The sequence below is a fragment of the Microcaecilia unicolor genome, chromosome 8 (genome assembly GCF_901765095.1).
Source record: "Microcaecilia unicolor chromosome 8, aMicUni1.1, whole genome shotgun sequence".
Lineage (NCBI taxonomy): Eukaryota > Metazoa > Chordata > Amphibia > Gymnophiona > Siphonopidae > Microcaecilia > Microcaecilia unicolor.
The window spans coordinates 64,739,968-64,765,231 of NC_044038.1; the positions used below are offsets into that span (position 1 = coordinate 64,739,968).

The following is a 25,264-nucleotide window of genomic DNA, read 5'->3' on the forward strand; positions in this document are numbered from 1 at the left end:
GGGGAAGGTGCAAGATGGGAAATCTTTCACTGAGGTTGGAGGTGGAGGAGATGAAATGCTGTCAGAATTCAAAAAGGTGTGGGATAAACAGAGGATCAATACACGGCACTGTGTTTTGGCACAGATGTGAAGGAGACCAACATGGATGCTGTATCAGTAACTTTGCTCTTAGCGCTACGTTGCAATAGTGTTTTGTATAGTGCATCATTTATGTATGCATGGTCTTTTTAAAGACTGTTGAACCATTTTCAACTTTGCTGCATAATCCCTCTTCTGCATTATGTTACTAGACTCCTGAGGTAGGCACATCTGTGCTGAAACGTATTGATTTATTTTAAGGCACTTTTTATACATCGCAGCAGCAATAAATGTTATCTGTTGCTCCTGTTCGTTTGTCCAGCTTTCCCTCGCTTCACACTTTCTGGTGTGTTGCTGTTTTCCCATGGGACTTTGTGTTCTGTTTACTTTTTGGTTTCCATAAACAGAGGATCTCCATATGGCAAGAACATGGAGTAAAAATGTAGAGTATTTGTACTTGAAGCAAAACAAAAATCTCTCACACAGAGAAAAACAAACGTACAGCTGCATAACCTCCTCAGGGTGGCAGTTACAAGCCTAGCCACCTTTCTCGGCAGACTGGATGGACCGTACTCATCTTAATCTGCTGTCAGATAGCCACAACAATAGGATAAAAAATGGAAAACACCAATAAAATGCAATAACAGAATTACAAATGGCAGCAGAATAAATGCAAATATTTACGTCAAATCAAATTTAGTTGATGGCAGATGATCAAAATGTTCATTGTTTAGGCCTATGAGTCCACCAGATTCTTTCAAGACAAATGCTGAAGTCTTGAGTAAAAAGACATGTCCTAGTGCAGTGTGTAGTGGCATCACTTCCTCATTGTGTGGTCTCCACTTTCACCTTTTGTGCTGTCTTCAAGCAAATGCTGGTGTGTATATATGAATAAAGAACTTGTATTTTCATCTTGACTCGCTGCACTAGTCATTCCTACCTTCCCCAACCCCCCCCCCCCCCCCTCTTTGATAGTTGTGGGTTTGTTTTGATTTACTGGTTTTGTTGGATGAGCCAAAATGCTCCAGCCAGACTGGCCAGCAAGATGGTTAGGGTTGTAATTGCTGCTCTGTGCAGTTTTTGATGTCTTTCTCCCCCCACCCCGTGTCTGTTTGTCGCCGAGATGCTCAATGGTTGATCTCCATCCTCCATCCATTTAAAAGCATTCACTTTTTCTGAATTTAGTGATTTGTGTCCACTGCCTCTGGGAGGGCATCCAGCACCATTTCCGTGAAGAAATGCTTCCTGGACTTGCTCTTGTGTCTGTTCTTGTAGATTCATATTGTTTTATAGCTTTTCTTTTTGGAAAGCCTTTGTTTCTTGTGCATTAATTCCCTTTGTCTCTTGGTGACCCTGCAGAACAGCATAATGCAGAAAGGGACGAAAAGAAATAGGGGAGTGATGTTCACAAAAAATCTTACACAAATGATCTGAGCAGTTAATTGGCGCTAACAAACCAATAGTAAAGGGAGAACTGTGCCTGGCACATACGCATAAAGGTTTTGTGGTAAGCTCAGCTTTTGTGCACATGCTTAAACCCGGAACTGTAAGCAAACGTCGTATGAGCCTTTCAAAAATTGTTTGCACTTTAATTTTTTTTCAAATGCTCATGATAAGCGCAGAAAAACAGGCACTATCTGCTTTCACTTTCGGTTTTGCCGAGAGGCATGCATGATTCTCATTAGTAGCACTCAGACTTGCACGGGCTTCCTTCTGCTTGCTAAAGAAGCTAAAAACCACAGTGTAGTGTGATAAACTGATAAATCTTCTCTTGAAACCACCTATGCTGGTCCTGAGCTGCTAGTAAATTTGTGATGTTATGGACCATAATTTCCTTCTGGGCGTTGCAGCTTTCATTGTGCATTGGGAAGGAATACCGACTGACTTCATTAGCATGCATTTCAATACAATCTGTGGCAATGTTTAGTGCACATGTTAACACCAGCACTCCAGCCCTTTGAGCATTCTGCACACAACAACGTGTGTAAGTCAGGTGCTAACAACGTTTTAACATTGGTGTTAGTTTTGAGCATCAGCCAAGGTGCGCTATGCTTGAACTGGTAAAAACTCAAAGGAGATGCTTAAAGAAGTAACCAGACCATCACTCAACTGTGTGGAGTATGTTGTATGCACATTTACACACCCACACAATGTATATTCATATCTTAAAGAGTGGGACCAGGCCCACTCAGTAGCAGCACACCTATGATGTGGCTGACAGGGATCCCCAAGTTCCTCCAGCCAAAAACTCTCAACTGTCCTTCCTGCATACCTCGTAAATAGCAGATCTTCACCTGCAGCGACTGATACATACTGCTCGGACCGGCCCCATAGCCTTCCCTCTGATGTATTCTCGCCTATGCGGAAACAGGAAGTTGCATCAGAGGGAAGAGTGTGGGGCCAACATGAGCAGTGTGTATTAGCTGCTACTCGCTGCCAGTGAAAATCTGCTATTTAAAAGGTAGGGGGGAGGGGATGTTTGAGAGACATGATATGCAGAGGAGAGAGGGAGAGACCAGATCATTTTGGGACAAGGCGGAGTTCTGCCCACCCAAATTTGGGTGTCTGGCTACGCCCCTGTCTTTAAAGAGAAATGGTCTCCTAATCCCGAGGCTACTACTGGGAGCTCGCTGCTGCTCTGGACTTCCTGTGCTCTGTAGCTGTTCTACATACTACAACCAATTGAACAGGATAAGCTACCGCCATCATGGCTAGACCAAAGTTTTGGTCTATGTGCTGACAACTCGGGTGCTTTGTGGTCAGCGATTCTTATACAGCAACTCTAGTAGTTGGCAAGTAAGGTCACAGCTGGGCAGACTTCTACGCTCTGTGTCCCAAAGATGAAGCAGGATCAAGTAGGCATATTTAATTGTCAAAATTGTATTAGTTTCCAAAATTATGTATGCGTATAATTATATCAACTCCCCCAAAAAGAAACATGCAACTATGCTAACCACATCCTTAGACCGAATACCCAACAATAACCCCCCCCCCCCCCCACACACACACACACACACACAGTCTCCCCATCTCTTCAGCAACACCACAAAATTCACAAATTATTCAATATCCAATTTCTTGCATATTTTATTTCACATTCTTATCAGATGCTATGAATACAGGTGTTGTGTATCTCAGTGGGGGGAGGGGATTACATTAACAAATAAAATATTGAGAGCAACATTGTTGGATGGTTGGTTAATCATGAATTCACAATGAATGTGGCAATGCTGCAGCGAAAGTACAAAACTCTTCCAGGATACCATCATATATAACTGCCTTTCTGTGGTTGGCACTGTAGTGAATTGTCGCCTGTGGGGGTGTGGCTCAGGCCGCCTCGATGGGCAGACTGGATGAACTATGCAGGTCTTTATCTGCCATAATTTATCATGTTACTTGTGTTGGTAGGGCAGGGGCGTACTAATCCCCAGCCCTGGCTGACCCCTTGCACCCGATACCTTCGCTCCTGCGCCCGATCAGCTGAATGCCTCTGGAGGAAATCTCGCACCCATACTGATTTCATTCACTACAAATTCATGCTATCCTCCTTCCAGTCCTCCCTATTCCTCACCAAACAGGACTATTACACTCAATTGACTAATTCCCTCAGCTTTAACCCTCGTCGTCTCTTCGCCACCCTTAACTCCCTCCTCAAAGTGCCCTCCACTCCCACCCCCCCTCACTTTCTCCTCAATCACTGGCTGACTACTTCCGCGACAAAGTGCAGAAGATCAACCTCGAATTCACCACCAAACCATCTCCTCTTCACCCTATAGCCCACCCCCTCAACCAACCTACCCATGCCTCCTTCTCCTTTCCTGAGATCACCGAAGAGGAAACCGCCCATCTTCTTTCCTCCTCGAAATGCACCACCTGTTCCTCGGATCCCATCCCCACCAACTTACTTAACACCATCTCGCCTACTGTCACCCGCCCATCTGTCATATCCTCAACCTCTCTCTCTCCATTGCAACTGTCCCTGACACCTTCAAGCATGCTGTAGTCACACCTCTACTCAAAAAACCATCACTTGACCCTACCTGTCCCTCCAACTACCGCCCCATTTCCCTCCTACCCTTCCTTTCCAAGATACTTGAACGCGCCATTCACAGCCGTTGCCTTGATTTTCTCTCCTCTCATGCCATCCTCGATGCGCTTCAATCCAGCTTTCGCCCCCTACACTCGACAGAAACGGCACTATCTAAAGTCTGCAATGACCTGTTCCTTGCCAGATCCAAAAGTCACTACTCCATCCTCATCCTCCTCGACTTATCTACTGCTTTTGACACTGTCAATCACAATTTACTTCTTGCCACACTGTCCTCTTTTGGGTTCCAGGGCTCTGTCCTCTCCTGGTTCTCCTCTTATCTCTCCCACCGCACCTTCAGAGTACACTCTCATGGCTCTTCCTCCACCCCCATCCCGCTCTCTGTTGGAGTTCCTCAAGGATCTGTACTTGGACCCCTTCTTTTTTCAATCTACACCTCTTCCCTGGGCTCGCTGATCTCATCTCATGGTTTCCAGTACCATCTTTATGCTGATGACACCCAGCTTTACCTCTCCACACCTGACATCACTGCGGAAACCCAGGCCAAAGTATCGGCCTGCTTGTCTGACATTGCTGCCTGGATGTCCAACCGCCACCTGAAGCTGAACATGGCCAAGACCAAGCTTATTGTCTTCCCACCCAAACCCCCTTCTCTTCTCCCTCCACTCTCTATCTCAGTTGACAACATCCTCATCGTCCTCGTCTCATCTGCCCGCAACCTTGGAGTCATCTTCGACTCCTCCCTCTCCTTCTCTGTGCATATCCAGCAGATAGCCAAGACCTGTCGCTTCTTCCTTTACAACATTAGCAAAATTCGCCCTTTCCTCTCTGAGCACACCACCCGAACTCTCATTCACTCTCTCATTACCTCTCGCCTCGACTACTGCAACCTACTCCTCACTGGCCTCCCACTTTGCCACCTATCCCCCCTTCAGTCCGTTCAGAACTCTGCTGCACGTCTTATCTTCCGCCTGGACTGATATACTCGCATCTCCCCTCTCCTCAAATCACTTCACTGGCTTCCAATCAGGTACCGCATACAGTTCAAGCTTCTCCTCCTAACCTACAAATGCACTCGATCTGCAGCCCCTCCCTACCCTCATCTCCCTTTACGTTCCTACCCATAACCTCCGCTCTCAAGACAAATCCCTCCTTTCAGTACCCTTCTCCATCACTGCCAACTCCAGGCTCCGCCCTTTCTGCCTCGCCTCACCCCATGCGTGGAATAATCTCCCTGAGCCCATACGCCAGGCCCCTTCCCTGCCCATCTTCAAATCCCTGCTAAAAGCCCTTCTCTTCAATGTCGCCTTTGGCACCTAACCACTATTCAAGAAATCTAGACTACCCCAACTTGTCATTTCGTCCTTTAGATTGTAAGCTCCTTTGAGCAGGGACTGCCCCTTTTTTGTTAAATTGTACAGCGCTGCGTAACCCTAGTAGCACTATAGAAATGTCAAGTAGTAGTAGATTTATTTGGCACCCCTTCTTCCCCTGCCCACAAAGTGTTGTGCTAGCCTTACTCAGAAGCGGAGCCAGTTTGACGATGCGGGGGGAGCTCAAAGCAGCGTGAGAATGGACTTCTGTCAGCACCAGCGCACATTTTCAATGCAACACGAGAAAAGAAATAGGCGCCGGCAGAACTCCGTTTGGGGGAGCAGCTGCTCCCCTGGCGCCCCCCGGCCCTACTACACTCCAGCCCTGAAAATAAAGACATTCTCTTCATTGGGAAGGCTGCCTTAGTTCAGCTGTGAAGTATTGATCCTAATTAAATGCACATTAATTTGGGGAAATATAGTTTAGCTCATGACATCTTTGCAAAGTGCAAGTTTTGGTCAAAGTGATTTATTTTTGCCTTTTAAAGTATATCATACTTTGAAATGTAGTGTATTCTCATGTTGTAATGTGAAATCAGTAATGATTAAATTGATAAAGCCCAATACATTACAAATTTAAAGAAACTGAGTTCCTGGAAAGACTATTACAATGTTTTGAATTGAAATCTCAGTAAAACCATTTCCTTTGCACTTTTTATCATCATGCTTCCCCCCCCCCCCCCACCACACACACAAGAAACCCAACCCAAGGCTCATTCTAACATCCCGGTACCACACCAGCACCTCCAGATAGCAGTAGACATGGCAATTGTGAGTCAACCTAAAGAACGAGATTTGCTCTCTGAGACGGAAGGCTAATGGGAGAGATTTTTCAGGTAGGGTGCCCATGATTTAAATATGGAAATTTTGGATGTTACATTGCTTTTCAGTTGAAAGGAGGAACAAATACTTATACTTACCTTCTTAGACTGTTTCCAAAGTGTTCAGCAGGAATGAAAAATAAAGACAAATCAAATACAAAAGTAGGAATTTGGTCAGTTCCACAACTTATTAAAAGGGATACGTGTTTTGTTATTGAACATCATTAGCAATACCACAATCTGAATCACTTAAGTGGGCACAACTCACACCTGTATCTCTAAACCAGGGCTTCTCAACCCAGTCCTCAGGGCAAACCAAGGCCCATTGGGTTTCTTGGATACTCACAATGAATATGTATGAGATATATTTGCATACCAATCTATCTCATGCATATTCATGGTGGATATCCTGAAAATCCAATGAGACTTGGTGTCTCCCAAGGACTGGGTTGAGAAGCCCTGCTCTAAACTATAAACCTTTCTGATTTAAATCCTGAATCATCTGAACTCTCACAGTGGTGCAGTTCTTTATTAAAACAAACCAACCAACCTCAAACGGTCTCCAAAATCTATAAATCCCCGCAATACAGGACAATAACCCATGCATTTCTCTAGGAAAAGACTTGGAAATAAATTTGAATTAAAAAAAACAAAACAAAACAAATAACACTGATTGGCAAAATCTCTTTCAAAAGTTATAAGACCTTCTCTCTCAGCAGTTATCACTCAATTTTCCTTTTTTTATCCTCCACAAAGCGTATTGTGCTCCTAAACAATTAACAAAAGTTTTTGAGATACTCTTCCTTCAAAAGATGTTCTTCAGAAACAGGAACTTTTCCTCATATGTTATTTCAATGCACAAACCTACAAGCTTACTGGAAAAACATATGGGAAAGAATCACAACTATGATCCCAATGGGAAAGGAAATGGGACTTGATATACTCCCTTTCTGAGGTTTTTGCAATTACATTCAAAGCAGTTTACATATATTTAGGTACTTATTTTGTACCAGGGGCAATGGAGGGTTAAGTGACTTGCCCAGAGTCACAAGGAGCTGCAGTGGGAATTGAACCCAGTACCCCAGAATCAGAGTCCACTGCACTAACCACTAGGCTACTGCTCCACTCCGATGGCCAATACTGTTTCTATCTTCTATAAAATCATAATATTGAGATCTTCACCACCGGACTTGCAAATCCCGGATAAATACCAAAAGCTTTTTAACATAATGCTGGCACTGGCAACCCATTTAATTGTTAAAAACTGAAAAGACAATACACATCTGAAGTTTTATGAAAGCCAGAACCTACTGTGCTCCATCAGAAGATATGAAGCAGCTGTGGCACTACAGCACTATAATGTTTTAAACACTCTAAATACTTGGGCTCCACTGGATGAATATTGCAAAATAACATTCAATAATTATTTACCATATATAATCATAAATGTAATTGTTCAAATGTGCCTGTATCTCTCATAACCCTTCTGCACATGTCACAGAATAGAAGAGGGGTTCTCAACCCAGTCCTCAAGACACAGCTAGCCAGTCAGGTTTTCAGAATATCCACAATGAGCATGCATGCATGAGATAAATTTGCATGCCCTACTTGCATTCTATGCAAATCTACCTCATGCATATTCATTATGGATTTCCTGAAAACATGCCTGGCTGGGTGTGCTCGAGGACTGGGTTGACAACCCCGGTATAGAAATCCAGTGAAATTATAAGTTCATACTGTTGTTATTATCAGAACTTGTTACTGTATTATGTTTATTGACTCTATTGTTAATGTTAATATCTAAAACTTTCAATAAAAAAATAAAAACAAACGCTGAAGAAGCCATTTAAAGGAAGGCCACCAATTATGCGCCTGTGCTATTATGATACTGCCATCTAGTGTCCAGTATGAAAGAACATTTTCTTCCCTTCCTCAAATTAAAATATTCCTGCAGAACAGCACGAGAAATGAGTATCTAAGCAACTCTGCTGCTCTGGCAACTGTTTTGCATTAGCTTTCTTTAATGTTTTTCTCATGGTGTTTAGGAGTGGGTGAGCTGGTAGGGTTGCTATGTTTTGGTTTATTATAGCAGGGGTTTTGAAATTAAACCCAGTCCTCGGGGCACACTCAGCCAGTCAGGGTTTTCAGGATATCCCCATAATGTGGAATCTATACAATATGGATTCAGTTATAATGTGGATAAATATAATAGATTCCAAAGTCTGTATTATAGGATATCTAGACTAGAGCATATAACATATACTTGTATCGACCCGATAGTGATTGGTATCTCGCTGCTGTTTATGCTTAAGTGGTTATTTTTTTAATTTATAGGAGGCAATTGGACCTGTTTAATTTCTAAATGGAGATTGTAATTGATGCTCTCATGCTTTTTTTTCAGAATTTGGTTTATGTTAAATTTTATTGCTTTAAGTTTCTCAAATAAGAAATATACAAACAAAAAAAAAATGAAGTAAAAGTCGTCACCATTTAACAAACTAGATTGGCACTATTGTCAGTTGAAGTAATAATCTTGAACCAGATTTGGGGGAGTCCTAATCCTCCTATCATGATTCAGGTTTAGTTTTGTAATCTCCATTCTTCAGGTATTTGAAACAAAACAAAACCTGGAAACATCTGTAAAACTTTTGGGTCTGTTTACCAGCTTGTTTCTCTCTGTCAGAGCTGTTAAATTACCCATTCCAGGAGGGAGACTTTTTGACCATGATGTGCTGCTAATGCTGCAGCTGAACTACAGTGCTAAGACCTTTGACCAATGGATGGCACAGACTAAAAATGATTTCAAAGTCCTGTGACTGCCAAAGGTTGCATCCATTCAGAAACCAACTAGAGTTTCCAGAAGTGACTAGATTTCCTACATAATGTAGAGGAGTGTGGTAGCCGTGTTAGTCCACTCTTAAGGTTATTAATAGAAATCAAACAAAATAAAACATGGAAAAGAAAATAAGACGATACCTTTTTTATTGGACATAACTTAATACATTTCTTGATTAGCTTTCGAAGGTTGCCCTTCTTCGTCAGATCGGAAATAAGCAAATATATTAGCTAACAGTGTATATAAGTGAAAACGTTCAAGCATTACTATGACAGTCTGACAGGGTGGGAGGATGGGGGTGGGTCGGAGGTATGCATGGGGACATCAAAGCATAACATTGATATTCTAACAGGATGGGTGTGGACTGTCAGCTAGCACATTTGCTTATTTCCGATCTGACGAAGAAGGGCAACCTTCGAAAGCTAATCAATGCAGAGCTTTCATTTGTTACCTTTTGCGCATGGACATAGTTGTGGTTCCAACCTTTTTATGAACAGCAGACATGAAAAAGAAACAAAATCATCCAAAGCCAGGACTGGTTCATGATTTTAGTATTTGAGTAGGAATGCCTCCTACCCAGCTAGGTCCCTCTGACTGATGTGCCCTTTTAATTCTATGATTGTAGCTGATTGACCATTGTTATCATAAGTGTTGCCATACTGGGACAGACCGAAGGTCCATCAAGCACAGCATCCTGTTTCCAACAGTGGCCAATCCAGGTCACAAGTACCTAGCAAGATCCCAAAACAGCACAATACATTTTATGCTGCTTATCCTAGAAATAAGTAGTGTATTTCCCCCAAGCCCAGCTTAGTAATGGCTTATGGACTTTTCTTTTAGAAAGCTATCCAAACCTTTTTTTAAACCCCGCTAAGCTAACTGCTTTTATTACATTCTCTGGCAAAGAATTCCAGAGTTTAATTACACATTGAGTGAAAAAAATATTTTCTCTGATTTGTTTTAAATTTACTACTTTGTAGCTTCATTGCGTGCCCCCTAGTCCTAGTATTTTTGGAATGAGTAAACAAGCGATTCACATCTACTCATTCCACTCCACTCATTATTTTATAGACCTCTATCATATCTCCCTCAGCCGTCTTTACTCCAAGCTGAAGAGCCCTAGTCGCTTTAGCCTTTCCTCATAGGGTAGTCATCCCATCCCTTTTATCATTTTCATCTCCCTTCTCGGTATCTTTTCTAATTTCACTATATCTTTTTGGAGATGTGGAGACCAGAATTGCACACAGTATTTGAGGTGCAGTTGCACCATGGAGTGATACAAAGGCATTGTAACATGCTCATTTTTGTTTTCCATTCCTTTCCTATTAATACCTAACATTCTATTTGAAGTTTAATATGCCTGATTATTCAAGCTAATTTATCACAAATGAAGTTTAATCCAATACCTTTTATTTCTTATTATGAAAATGAACTTCCTTTACCTGAATACCTAATCCACTCTGTCTCCTCCACCTTAACTATGTATTTCTCTTTTCCGGAATTAGTGATCACCATTATGGAACAATGTAAGCCACATTGAGCCTGAAAATAGGTGGGAAAATGTAGGATACAAATGCTACAAATAAATAAATAAATAAATTTGCTTTCTTTTCCCACTGCCACACATTGAGCAGAGGGTTTCAATGTATCATCAACCATAACACCTAGATCCGTTTCCTGGTTGGTGACTCCTAATGTGGAACCCATGTAACTACTAGTGAAAAATGCCTGTTTCTAAAGGGAAGGAAACGGGTGCTAGCAAGGCCATCCCCCACCCTCCCTCGCTGTTCCAGACTCTGCTGTCCCTCCGTTCCACCCCTTCTGTGACCCAGTCGACCCCCCCTTCATGGCGAAAACTGTTCCCCGCCGCCGTCCAGTACCTGTGCTGACGGGGGACCCCAACCCCCTTCAGCTGAAGTCCTGTGCTGGCCTTCGCGGCGTTGCTTCTTCAATGATTTTGTGTTCAAGTTCCTCTGCGTGCGGTCCCAGACACAATCGAATGTTGGAGGTTGGCGTTTCGTTGAGTGTCAGTGCTCCACCCTCATCATCATCACGTAGTGACGCGAGGGCGGGGCAAACACTCATGGGCAAAGGGGATATCTTGATGCCTCAACTTCCGGTGGTGGCTTCATTTAGAACGTTGGGGTTGCGAATTATGTGTGGATGGGGCGTGGCTGAGGGCGAGTCTCTGACTGACAGTGAGTGGTGCATGAGTGAGAGTGAGTGTTGCTGACAGCCTAGCCTACCAACACTGCAGGGCTTCAGTGTTTCCCTCCCACAGAGTGAGCTTCAGAATGTTCCAGGTGAGAATTATTTATATAGATAGTTGGGGTTCCTTCAGCATCTTTTAAGCCCTGCTGCCATCTTGTTGCCATTTAGTGGACTGATTTGATTGAATTCCTTCCTCCTGACGCAGCTCTTATGTGAAACAAGTGGCCCTTGTTGGGGTTTGGGTTACTGTGTATATGTATTGAATTTTGGAGATGTGAATCTTTACTACCGGATGCTGAATCCTGAACTGTGATTCTTTAACACCTACAAGTTGAAGCTAAGTCGGTGTTGTTGTTTTTTTAAATTTATTTTTTGTCTGTGCACAACGTTGGGAACATTTTGTGGGTCACGATTCTCTTGACAAAGCCTGGATTTATAATAGGCAAAATGGGACCCCATCGGATGAACAATGACGATAAGTGTTATATGCTAAGTGCTATATGCTAAAATATATTGTTTTGAATAAAGAAGATAATTTTGAAAAAAGTATATAAGTGCATACAGTGGATTTTAGCTGATGAAGACAGTCTGTGAGTCACATAATAATCGGACTTTGAGCACAGACGAGCAGAGGCTTTTTCCTCCATAAAAAAAAATATAAAGAATCAAAAATACAAATGTCATAATCAAACAAACCACTATAGTTGGATCACCATAAGTAAGTTTATGAAGTAGTCTTCAAGAATTGGTGGTGGTAGTTGCAGTTAATAAAAGGGTCCACACAGAGGACATTGACTTTACTAAGGGCCCTGTTTACTAAACAGCGTTAACATTTTTAACATGTGTTAATCATGTATGTGCCTACAATATCGCTAAGGTGCCTACATGGTTAGCGCATGCACGCTAAAAACACTAACGCACCTTAGTAAACAGGGCCCTACATTTTTGGAGGCTTTTTTAGGTATATTGTTTTTTATTATTATTATTATTCAGCAGTAGTTTGAGTGTTTTGCTGCTGGTGCTGCTCTTTTTTTTCAATATACTCTTTTCAGAGCAGTGGTAGTATCTTACTCCTATAGGTGTTCTGCCTTTGATTACCCTGGAGATTTGAAGTCTCCTTTGTTTCACATTTAGCCTGCCTTACAGAGATGGGTAGTAACAAAGTACTTGTACTTCATTTCAGTACTTTTACTTGTAAAGAGTTACATTTTTTCCCAATACTTTTTACTTGTATCGCTACAAATAAGCTGTACTTAGTAATGAAGTAGAAGTTTTAAAAATATTGATTGGACCCGAACTTCCAGTTCCAAAAACAACTGAGCTACGACTGGAAGTTCGGGCCCAATCAGCTGCAAGCTAGCATCTGACATCACTTTAGCATCAAGCCTTCACTCCCTCCCTTTGCTGGCTGGCTAGTACATGGACTAGGCTGCATTGTACGGTCCTGGCCCCTGCCCCGCGCCAAACATACCTTAATGTGCCCTGATGGTCTAATGGCCTCTTCGAGGTAGGAAAAAACCCCACTTTCCTGCTGCTGCTGCTGCTGCCACGTCTACAAAATGGCTGCTGAGACTTCCATGGAAGTCTCGTGAGGCTGCCGCTTGAGGTCTCAGCAGAAATTTTGAAGCAGCAGCATGGGCAGGAAAGAGTGGGGTTCTTTCCTGCCCCAAAGATGTCACTAGACCACCAGTACACCTTAAGTTAGATTCTGCCGGGGGGGGGGGGGGGGGGGGGGCGGGGAAAGCACCCTGAGGCATATATAGGGAGGTGAGGGAGAAAGTTCCTAGAAAGGCAAGTTGCAATGAAAGCTGTAATTAGAAGATAATGGCGTTAGCAGAGCCATTTTACTTCTCTTTCCCCTATAGATGTGCAGGGACCTTTATATTCCTTCATACCCAGTCACCCATTTTGCCATTGCCAATTTAACTGTCACTTTTCAATACCTGTGTGCAATTGAAATTCATATGACATCAGAAGTTACTGTGTATCTCCATTTCTTTTCCTGACTTTTATTTACATTTTAAAAAAATTGTTTCTAGTCTTTGCGCAGGTTTTTTATCAACTATTTTAAGTGAATACTTGGAAAATGAACCAGTGTGTGGGCTGCTCAGTGGCTCAGCTGGCACATGCAGTATAATGTTAAAGGTGGCTGATTTGGAGGCCTTGGGTTGTCCAGGGTTGAGGGGTGCAGCTGAGACAAGGTTCAAAATTCCAAAGAAAGACAGGAAGGGTGGGCATCATGGACATTGCTTATGGGTGACACCTAGTGGCTGAATTCAGGGCCGATGATTGCAGGGCTAAAAAAACAAACAAACCCACATGGGGCTGGATTCTATAAATGGTGCTCAAAAATGGCCACTGTAAAGATTGGCGCTAAGCATGAACCTATAAAGGGCTCATGCCCTTTATAGAATCACACTTAGCACTAATACACACACCCTGATTTTGGGCACAGAGACCCAGTAGTCTGTACCAACATATGCAACTTTTCAGAATGCTCTGACACATCCACATGCCTCCTATGGCTACGCCCCTTTTGAGTTGCATGGGATGGGATTTGGGTGCCTTGTGTTACAGAATAGCAAACATACAGATGCATGTGCAAATCCTAATTGTGCTAATTATCAATAATTGGTTAGCTCAGTAACAGCTCATTAGCCAATTAGGTTGCACACACATTCCAATAGGTGTCTTATTTTTTCTAGGAAGAACCTTGTGTGATCCCCTGGAAGTTAGCTTGTAAACAATACTAGATTCTGTGGTCTAACTTAAGAATACTTTTTACTTTGTAGTTAAAAAAAAAAAAAAAAGTAGATTTAAGAGCTGTACTTTATTACTTTTGAGTATTTTTGTTTTTTGATAAGACTTCCTACTTTTACTTCACTACTTTTGAAGCCAGTACTTTTACTTTTTACTTCAATACTTTTAAAAAGTAACAAACCTATGGCTGCTGTCTTGGTAGCCAGTTGCAATCTTCCTTAGTGTGATTTAGCAAAATTTATATTATTTGGTAGATTTTTGATATTTTTGCTTCCCTATTGTGGATTTTTTCAATTCATAGTAAACAGACATGTCTCAGCCACAACAGCCTGCTGGTCATCCCATGGAAAATTTTACATTGGGGTGATTGTCCACTGGATTGAACGTCTTTAGAAGAAGGCTGCTTGTCTGGCCTTAATACTGAAAGGTTTCCCCATCTATAGAGGCTCATTTTCAAAAGACATAGATTTACAAAGTTACATAGATTACTATGAAGCATATTTTCAAAGCACTTAGAAAGTTACATATAACTTTGTAAGTCTTAAGTCTTATGAGCTTTGAAAATGAGCACCTTAATGTTCTTGCATCAGTTCTCGCAGACTTTCAAACACAATTTGCTATCAGACAAAAATAATTGTTAGAACATACGATTCCAACTTTGTGAAAGCCCTCTCTGTAACCAGACAGCATGACGATAATGAAGAATAAAGATGCACGTGCTGTTATATAGCATTACTTCTAATGCAGATGACAATAACAAAGATTCTTTGCTATACGAAACTCAGTCAAGTGTTTCAGATAGGTTCCCTTGATCAACACATACAGACCTTGTCATAAGCCATCAACAGTTTTTCAGCCGGGTCTGATTTGAAGGCACACTCCACTTCCTGACAATGCACTTGTTGAATACCTTTTAAGTTGTGCTGGATTAAATTTTTGTTTTACTAAAAGCAAAGTGGATTGAATTGTAGAGCACTAAAAATATTTGGATAAAAACGATAATAGTTGCATTCATTGTAGTTACGTACATTTTCTTTTAAAAAGTATTAGGCAATAACTTTTATTTTCACTTATGTTTTTCACTATTCTTTTTTTAAGTATTAAAATTAAAATATATATTTTTATATGACTGGAGTGGAGGATTGGCCTAGTGGTAGTGCAGTGAAGGTCCATCAAAGCGGAGGAACAGAGAGATCCCATGGTAAAATCAAGAGAAAGAAAAGGAGTGGGAAATACACCAGGCTGACCAGAAACAAATGAGACTTCAAATGATGATAAACTGTTTATTAGTTGGGAGGGGAGGGACCCGGGAACCCCCAAGTTTAGCACCCCAGAGGCTGGAGAAGAAAAGACTTATCTACCTAGCCTCTCAACAAGATTCCCCAGGTACATAAGGTAATTTATTTTTTAAACTAAAGAAAGAGAGAGAGACTAATGGGCTCACCTCCTACCACCTGCTGGAGACTGAGAATACTGAGGTTAGGGTCACATGGCCAGGGCTCTTATTTGCACTCTAGAGTCAGAAGTTTCTTTAGAAACAGAAGTCATGCACAACCCATCAGTCCAATCCTGGGCCGGTCTGGAGGGACGCTAAGGAACTATTTATCATCATTTGAAGTCTCATTTGTTCCTGGTCAGCCTGGTTGATTTCCCACTCCTTTTGTTTTTCTAGTGGTTAGCACACCCATTGTGGCATCCGGAGGAGGCTGGTTCAAATCCCACTACTGCTACGTGTGCTCTTGGGAAAGTCACTTAACCCTCCACTGTCTCAGGTACAAACTTAGGGGTATGTTTACTAAGGTGCATTAGCTTTAACGTGCCTGAAAATTTAAGGTACGTTAAACACTAACGTGCCTATACATTTCTATGGGCGCATTAGCCTTTAACATGCGTAAACCATGTATGAGCGTTAAAAACGCTAACACATCCATAGCACCACTTAGTAAACAAAGGCGAAAAAATTGTGAGCCCTCCAGGGACAGAGAAATACTTGAGCTACTTCTGAAAAGGTGCGAGTAAAATCCAAATAAATAAAATACTTATCTTTATTTTCACTTAAGTACTTTGAACAACACTGAGTTCCAGGAATGAATGAACAATGGCTCTCCCAAGTCTACCTAATAAGTTTTTTATGGATTTTTTTTTTCTCCAGGAACTTACCCAAGAATCCAGCTATGTTAGTCATCATGACCACATCCTCTGGCAACAAATTCTACAGCCTGGTGGCCATTAGGTTCATGAAGTGTCCTCTTGCTTTTGTGTTTGACAGGTTAAAGAGAACTATTCCCTATTTAACCACTCCATCCCATTCATACTTTTATAAACTTCTTTTGTATTGCTTCTCAGCTTAGAACAAAAGTCACCAATTTCATTTTAAAGAAATAAATAGTTTAATAATTAACAATCAAACTAAAAAAAAAGAATGCAGATTACACAGAAGCAATCAGGGTACACAAATTAAAAGGGGAAAGCGCAAGACCGTCTCTTAAGTCTTGAGGAAAATTAACAACAATTTTAAACAAAATTCACAGTTTAGTGATTTAGAGCAATCTGAGCTACTAGAAGAAATTTTCTGACAGGTTTAGGCTGCCGACATAAAATACTCTCTCATGCTTATTCGTTGTGGACATCCTGAAAAACCAACTGACCAGGTGGTCCCTGAGGACTGGGTTGAAAACCACTAGTTTTTAACACTCTGAATCCAGTTATGTTCCCAAAGTACTGTACAATAATATTGGTTCAAAAATATGCTTGTAGCTTTCTAGCCAAGCATTCCTTTCACAAAGTTGTAGAGGGCTAGTGAATGCAACACTACAGCTATCCCTTGCAAACTATTTTAACATTAGCCTATCAAGATAGAGCTACACCTCCACCAGAAGCCTGACCTTTTTCTGACTGTGCTCTCTCCTTATCTTACAAACCCTGCATTCTGTCTGCTTGACAGATATAACTTTTGGTAACCTGCGAAAAGCAACTAATTAGGCTTTTCTGCTAGTAATGGTATGTGAATTCTTCCAGTATATATAGTAATATTTGTAAACCAGAAGCTGCATAAAGACTTTTATGAAAGATGAGCGTGTGAAGCTGCACGTCATGGACACCCTGCTGCGATTCCAAAGCTCCTTTAAGAAGAGATAACACATTCCTCAAGCTCCAGTTTAGGGTGCATTTTAAATGTTTTTAAGGTTAAGACCTAAGAGCAGCCCGAACTCGAGCCTGTCTCGACGCTGAGGAATGACGACCTCGAGGGCGATGTTGAGAAGTCGACCCTTGCCTAGACTGCAGCGAAGCTTCCTCCGCCGAAGGGGAGTCAACCCAGGTGGCAGCCGATGCCGCAAGCAGCACAGAGGTCAGGGACCTCACCACAGGCGAAGGACCAGATGCCGCTTCAACAGACTGTGTAGAAGGCACAAGCACCCCTGACACCGAAGCAGATTGGTGCAGCAATCCCTCCAGAAGCTCTGGAAGAAGGGCCCTGATGCGGTCGAGAGCCGCCATCAGAAAAGGCTGTGGGGCCAGTGGCAGAACTTGTGGGGGCTTGAGAGCTGGTACTAGGCTGCCAGAAGACAGACGCATTGGCACCTCCTGTATAGAGGGTGAGCGAGCCCTCTCGGCGAAGATGCTTCTCGGGTGCCGAATCCCTCGGCTCCCCGGAGCTCTCGGTGCCACACATGGAAGGAGATCAATGACTGTGCTTCTTAACCTTTGCTCGACGCCCGTCATCGAGACTCCTTGGTATCGAAGAGGACGTGGAATCCTCATGCCTCCTTAGGGAAGGGGCCGATGAAGGGCATAGCAGTAGGCCTCGAGACAGGTGGAGACCCACTCGATGCCTCGCTGCTCCCAGTGTGATGTGGTCGTTCGGCAGCCATTATCTGTGCTCTCGAAGTCTGCGCTTCCCTCGACATCGACGAGCAATCACGCAGATTCTTTCCTGGGCCGAGAGGCGCACAGAAAAAAAACATGTCACCTCAGACGCAGAGAAAAAAATACTGAGGTCCTTACTCATGCAACAGGCGGGAAACCAGGCCGTGCATGTGCGGTGCGCACCACTCGCGCACCAGATTTTTGCTGGCAAAACTTCCAGGCCGATGTGGAAGTCGATCCAACTGTGAGAACAAGCACCCTGCTTGTCCTCAGAGAATAAAATTAATACCAGCAGGACACATGCAGCTGCCTACACTGGCAGACAGGGCAACACTATGATTAACCTAGTGAATTAGTATTATCATTTTTTTTGTTTGTTGATTTCACCTTGACCCTAAAACATACACCTTGTTACTTATTATATACTATTGTATAGTGGAACTGTAAACCAGACCATACTACTTTACTGATTTGTGGTGTACCACCTGCATTGGACCAACGGTATCAGTCAGTCAGTCATTTAATATCACTGTGCTTGAGGTCACCTAAGTCACAACAGAGTAGGGATGCCAACTTATGTACACAGTTTAGTACTCTAGATGGGTTCTACACCTTCTTTCCCCACCTCCAAACACCTGTGATTAATTCCAGGGCCAGAGATAGGAGTAATTCAGCAGTATTGTGCTTGTATTCTGTTTGAGACCCACATAAGCTCACAGGCACTACCACAAATTGGATCACAGTTCTAAGTACATACTCCCATCCCCCTATAGATGTGAATGTGCCAAAGCCATAACATGTCAAAATGATATCAAAACCAGGGCCAAGAGCCTGCTTTCCTAGTAAGTCCTACATCACGGCTTTAGTAACTTACAGGCCTGACTTCTGTGAACCTTTCTACTGAGAATGGCACCCCTAAGCTTGCAGACAGACCTCCAAGTTTCATAGGAAAGGGAAATCATAGATGCTTTGAAAACAAACAAACAAACAAACAAACAAACAAACCCACCCTAAAGGCTATTCTGAAACCACTAGGTCTTTGTCAATGTTTTTAGAGATACAGGGGTAGAATAAAAGTTATTTCACAGTTTAAGCATAGTTGAAAAACAGGCAAGGGAACGTTCCACATGGACAGAGAGCAGAGAAATGGCATGGTTGGGGCAGGCATCGTTAACACATGCGCTTGTAAGTATAGATGTATGCTTTGCAGTTGGGGCAACTGTGCATCACATCTTTGAATTCGTCCATCACGCAGGGAATCAGGCAGCATCCTAAGTCACACCTGTAAGACCAGAAACACAAAATGTTAGAAGCGAGCAGTATCAGGGCTGTTCGATAAAGGTGATGCCTACATTTAGACACCCGATACACACTTAAACCATTTGCATACCAACATATATGTAACTATGTGTGCACATACATGCATATGCGCTGAATTTCTGCTTATGCACAAATTCTACAAATATATTTATCTTCCAATACATGTACCTTGAGAGTGGGCAAAGTTCATCGCAAAGCACTGGAACTTACGCCAGGCATAAGGCTGGTGTAAGTATGTGCAAGAGCTCATGCCTAAATTATACAAGCATATCTCACCTAATAAGCTACAATTCTATATAAGAAAGTTCCTATGTCCCTTTAGAGAACACGCTTATATCACATGCCCACCAATTATAGCATTACCTCTCTATCTGTACAACATAAGTAAAACACTTGGCCAATCAGAGATTCCGTATCCAGTCAACCCCCTCCCACCCCAAATCATATGTGCTTCTGTGGATACAGTTATACTGCACGAGTAGTCAGAAGAGAAACTTTGCAATCAAAAACTATTTCTCTTAGGACCCGATGCACAAAACTTACTGGGCCAGCAATGTGCATTTTTGACAGTGGAGCAGCCAGACCCAGTATTTTGGATGGGCCCTGAGTTAACATAGATGGGCCCTTGCATACCCCCTCTCCCCCGGAGATCACCTACCTCATCAACATCTCTCCTCCGCCGTGGCGGCATCTGCCTGCCCGTCACTGAACCCAGTCCTTCCCTGGTGTACCTTACAGGCATCGCCAGCACCTACAGCGATCCAATATTGCTGCCTGTGCTGGACCCACATCATCTTAGCATTTGGCCACCCGTTGCTGAACCCCGTCCCTCCCTGGTGTACCTTACAGGCACCCCCGGCACCTGCAGGGATCCATTATTGCTGCCTGCGCTGGCCCTGCAGGCTTCCATCGGCTGGATCCCATAAGACAGGAAGCAGGAAATGACATCAGCAAGGGTGTGGCTAGCTCAGGCAGCAATAATGAATCACTGCAGGTGCCGGGGACGCCTGTAAGGTAAACCGGGGAGGGACGGGGTTCAGTGACAGGCAGGCAGATGCCGGGGTGCCACAGAGGAGAGATGTTGACGTGGGGTTCCACTGCTGGTAGGCCTGAGTCAAGAATGAGTGGGCCTTTGCCCACCCTTAGCTACGCCACTGGTTTTTGACCTGTTCTAACCAGTTTAGCAAGCACGGTATTCAACGAGAAATGCACAAAGGGGTTCTGTGGGCTCTTTTCCGTTTAAGGTAGCAGCCAAGAATCGTATGGAAAATTATTACGAGCTGATTAGTATGTAAATGTGAATGCCGAGCGATACACATAAACGAACGCCTACCTTTACGAGAACATTTTAACAGGAGGTCAGAAGTTGTCGTAGCATGATGGTAATGAAAATGAAGAGGAAATCTTCTATTCTTGTACCTTTATCTTGGGCCATTAATCCCTCCTTGTAACTGTTCTTGAACCTTTTAGTCCCTCCTTCCCCCTGAAGAGAAACTCATCTAGAGAGAGGTCCATTAATTTCTTTCAAGGCGGCTGAGGGGTTTATTTATTTATTTATTTATTTGCATTTGTATCCCACATTTTCCCACCTATTTGCGGGCTCAGTGTGGCTTACAATACATTGTGAATGATGGAATTGCAATTGGTTGCAGTACAATTCTGAGTTACATTGTGAAAAGTTATCGAAAACAAAGTAAATACAGGGTATCATTTGGGGATAGAACAGCGGAGTATGTGGGAGTACAGTTGGTTGCAGTGCGCTTATAGGTTACATTAGGAAGAATTGTAAAAGACAGAGTAATTCGGGATATCATTCGGGAATAGAACAGCGGAATAAAACAGTGGCAAGTTGAAAGGGGGACAAAACAGTATCGAGGGACATGAAGGTCTAATAATTTTATCTGTGGGTGGGGTTTTAGGATTGGTTGGAGTGCGGGAGAGGAGACTTCAAGAGAGAGTGTGTAGGTGCGTATTTATTAAATTGTATAGGTTTCATGTGTTTTGATCCTTGCCGTAGATTTTCTCGAAGAGGTAAGTCTTTAGTGATTTGCGGAAGTCGGTCAGTTCATAGATCGTTTTCAAGTTGCGTGGTAGTGTATTCCAGAGTTGTGTGCTCCTGTATGCGAAGGTCGATCCGTGCAGTGCTTTGTATTTTATGCCTTTGCACTTAGGGAAATGGAGATTGAGGAAGGTTCGGGACGATCTTTTAGCGTTTCTGGGTGGCAGGTCTATTAAGTCAGACATATATGCAGGGGCTTCGCCGTGAATGATTTTGTGGACTAAGGTGCATACTTTGAAAGTGATGCGTTCCTTGAGTAGTAGCCAGTGTAGTTTCTCCCGTAAGGGTTTTGCACTTTCGTATTTTGGTTTCCCGAAGATGAGTCTGGCTGCTGTATTCTGGGCTGTTTGAAGTTTCCTCAGTATTTGATCTTTGCATCCTGCGTATAGTGAGTTGCAATAGTCCAGATGACTGAGTACGAGTGACTGCACTAGACTGCGGAAGACAGATCTTGGAAAGAATGATCTAATTCTCTTCAGTTTCCACATGGAATAGAACATTTTTTTTGTTGTGTTGTTCGCATGAGTTTCGAGTGTTAGGTTGCGGTCAATAGTGACTCCAAGGATTTTTAAAGTTTCTGAGATTGGCAAAGTTAGTTTAGGTGTGTTAATGGCGGTAAATTTTTTCGTGTTGTATTGGGAGGTTAGTATGAGGCATTGAGTTTTTTCTGCATTCAGTTTCAATCGGAATGCATCTGCCCAGGTGTTCATGATGTGTAGACTTTGGTTGATTTCATTAGAGATTTCATTGATGTCTTTTTTGAATGGAATATATACCGTTACATCATCGGCATATATATATGGATTAAGGTTATGAATTGATAGAAGTTTTGCCAGGGGGGTCATCAGTAGATTGAAAATGGTTGGTGAGAGGGGGGATCCTTGCGGTACTCCACTGTCAGGTGTCCATGCAGCAGACGTATTTGAGTTTGATGTGACTTGATACGAGCGTGAGGTTAAGAACCCCTTGAACCAGTTTAGAACATTGCCTCCGATTCCAAAGTATTCAAGGATGTGTAGTAGGATTTCGTGGTCTACCATATCAAAGGCACTTGACATGTCAAATTGTAAGATCAGTATATTGGTGCCAGTTGCAATCATTTGTTTAAATTTGGTCATTAGGGTAATTAACACTGTTTCTGTGCTATGATTTGACCGGAATCCTGATTGGGAATCATGTAGTATGGAGAACTTGTTGAGGTAGTTTGTAAGTTGTTTGGTAACCACTCCTTCGGTTATTTTGGTTGTTAATGGTATTGATGCTACTGGTCTGTAATTAGTTATTTCGCTTGCGTTTTTCTTTGTATCTTTGGGTATTGGAGTGAGTAAAATGTTTCCTTTTTCTTTTGGGAAAAGTCCATTTTGTAGCATGAAGTTTATATGGTTAGTGAGGTCTATTATGAATTGTTGAGGGGCTGATTTCATTAGGTTGTTTGGGCAGACATCTAGTTTGCATTGGGATTTGGCAAATCTTTTCAGCGTTTTAGAGATGAGGTCTTCTGATAGTGGTTCGAATTCAGTCCAGATCCTGTCTGCTGGGTATATTCCGTCTTCTGGGTCTAGACAGTTTAGGAGTGTTGTATATTCAGTAGAGCTGGTGGGTATTTTGAGTCGTAGTTGTATGATTTTTTCCTTGAAGTATTTTGCGAGGTCGTCGACTCCTGGTGTATCTTTGCTATTGTTTGTTACTGGTGTGGTGTCTAACAGTTTGTTTACAAGGTAGAAGAGTTTGTGTGTGTCTTTGTAGTTTGGTCCAATCATTGTTTTATAGTGTAGTCTTTTAGCTTGTTTGATGGTATATTTGTATTTCCTCCTGAGTGATTTCCAGGCATTCAGTGTGTGTTCGTCTTTCTTTTTATTCCATGCGCGTTCTAGTTTTCTGACTTGTGTTTTGAGTTTTTTCAGCTCTTCGGTGAACCATGGATTTGTTTTTTTCCTGTGTGATGTTCTAGTTTGGATTGGGGCGATTGTGTCTAATGTTGTCCTGCATATGTCATCCCATGATTGGAGGAATTGAATGGCATCTGTATTTGTTGACCATTCGTTTTGGTAGACCTGTTGCCAGAATGTTATGGGGTCTATTTTTCCTCTCGTGGTGTATGTTGTTCTTTCATGTTTGTTAATTGTGTTTCTGTGTATTTTTCGCCAGTGGAGGGAGACCATCGCTTTGTGGTGGTCTGTCCATGGTGTGGGTGTCCATCTTGTGTCTGTGAGTAGGAGAGTTGAGTCTGAGTCGAATTTGTGTGTAATGATGTCCAGTGTGTGTCCTTTTTCGTGTGTTGGTTGATTATTAGGTGCGTGTAGATCCCAGAGGTTTAAGAAGTCTTTGCATTCTTGTGTGCCTGTTGAGGTATCGTCCTCAAGGTGTAGGTTGATATCTCCTATTATGAGGATATTAGAGGCAGAGACACATGTATTGGAGATGAAGTCCATAAGTTGCTTATGGGAGTCTTTCCATTTTCCTGGTGGCCTGTAGAGTAGTATCGTGTTGAGGTGTCCTTGTAGGTTTGGATGAGTGATTCTTGTTGAGGCAATCTCGAGTTGTGGTGTGGTGGATTCGCCAGTGGTTGTTATGGTAAACTCAGATTTGTAAATTATGGCTATTCCGCCGCCTCCTTTTCCTTTTCTTGCCCAGTGGGTGATTTTGTATTCTGGTGGGCATGTCTCTATGATGGCGGGGTCTGTAGGGCCATGGAACCATGTTTCCGTGATAAACAGAAGGTCTAATTTCTCTGTTGTAATCCAGTCTAGTATGTCTGTTGAGTTGCTTACTGCTGATCTTGCATTGATGTATCCTATTCGGATGAAGCGGTATGATATTGTAGGGAGGTTAGATGTATTTATTTTTATTAGTTGTCTGTTTTCTTGGTGGTTGAATTTGTCGTTGTTTATCTTTTTTTCTTTCTGTTGGAGTTTTTTTCTTTTAGGTTGGTTATTGTGTTTTTGGTCTGGTGTGTTGTTGATGGTTTATACATAGAGTTGGTGGATTGTGGTTGGGTGGTTGTTGATGTTAGGGGTGGTCCATGCGTGGTAGATTATGGGGGTGAGGTAGATTATTATCAGTAGCTTATTGGTATTCATGTTGGGTTTTGTGGATGGTGTTTGTAGGAGTGTTGGGTGTTGTTGGTGATGTCAGTTTTGTGGGCAGTGCTTGTGGGTGTGTTGGGTGTTGGTGATGTCTGTATTGTTTCGACTGTCTTAATGATTGGTCCAGGACAATAATTGTAGTCTCTGCTGGTGTTGCTGTGCTTAATACAGATAGTTCATAGCAGTTATTAAATTTCAACAAGGTATGGCAGTGCTTATTACTATTGTGTTTAACCTTACCATGTGTTTGAGGGTGTTGGTGCAATTAGACGTTTAAGCTATCAATTAAGTAGCAAGGGTAGCATACAATTGTAATACAGGTGCATACAATATACAGGGTGGGCAGATAGAGTCAAAGCGTAGACGCAGAACAATATAAGAGGCATTTGGTGTGTGTTTGAAGGCAGTGCTGCAGTGTTGTAGTTTGGAGCTAAAAAAAATGCTGCTGAAGCACACCCACTACACATAGCAAAGCTGTGTGTAGCAGTGGCTTTGCTGTCTTGCTCTGGTGGATTGTTCCAGCCCTGAATAGAATTAACCATTTCCTTACTGTCCAACTGTCTATCAACACCCCACCCTTTTGGGCTTCCTGATGATGCAACCACTTCTATCATATTTTTTTTTCATGGCAAATGCGAGACCAATACATTTTTATATGGAATTTTTTTTCCAAAGCACTGTCTAACGCTGCATTAGCTGTTGCAGACCACACTAATACACACAGCTGTCGCTTTGGTGTCCCAATCATGCAAATGGCTATACCTTCATTTTAAAGCATTTCTAGGGTTGTACAATGATTTCAACA

General features: G+C 42.5%; 1 protein-coding gene across 6 annotated transcripts in view; it reads right to left on the reverse strand.

Moving 5' to 3' along the window:
- Positions 1 to 16,509: 16,509 nt before the first annotated feature.
- Positions 16,510 to 25,264, reverse strand: part of CDIP1 (cell death inducing p53 target 1) — a 55,117-nt gene continuing 46,362 nt past the window's right edge. For all 6 annotated transcript variants that reach the window (XM_030212706.1, XM_030212705.1, XM_030212709.1 and 3 more), the window contains one exon: positions 16,510 to 19,276. In XM_030212706.1, coding sequence (XP_030068566.1) covers positions 19,165 to 19,276 — 112 coding nt within the window. In that variant the 3' untranslated portion in view covers positions 16,510 to 19,164. The remainder of the gene's footprint in view (positions 19,277 to 25,264) is intronic.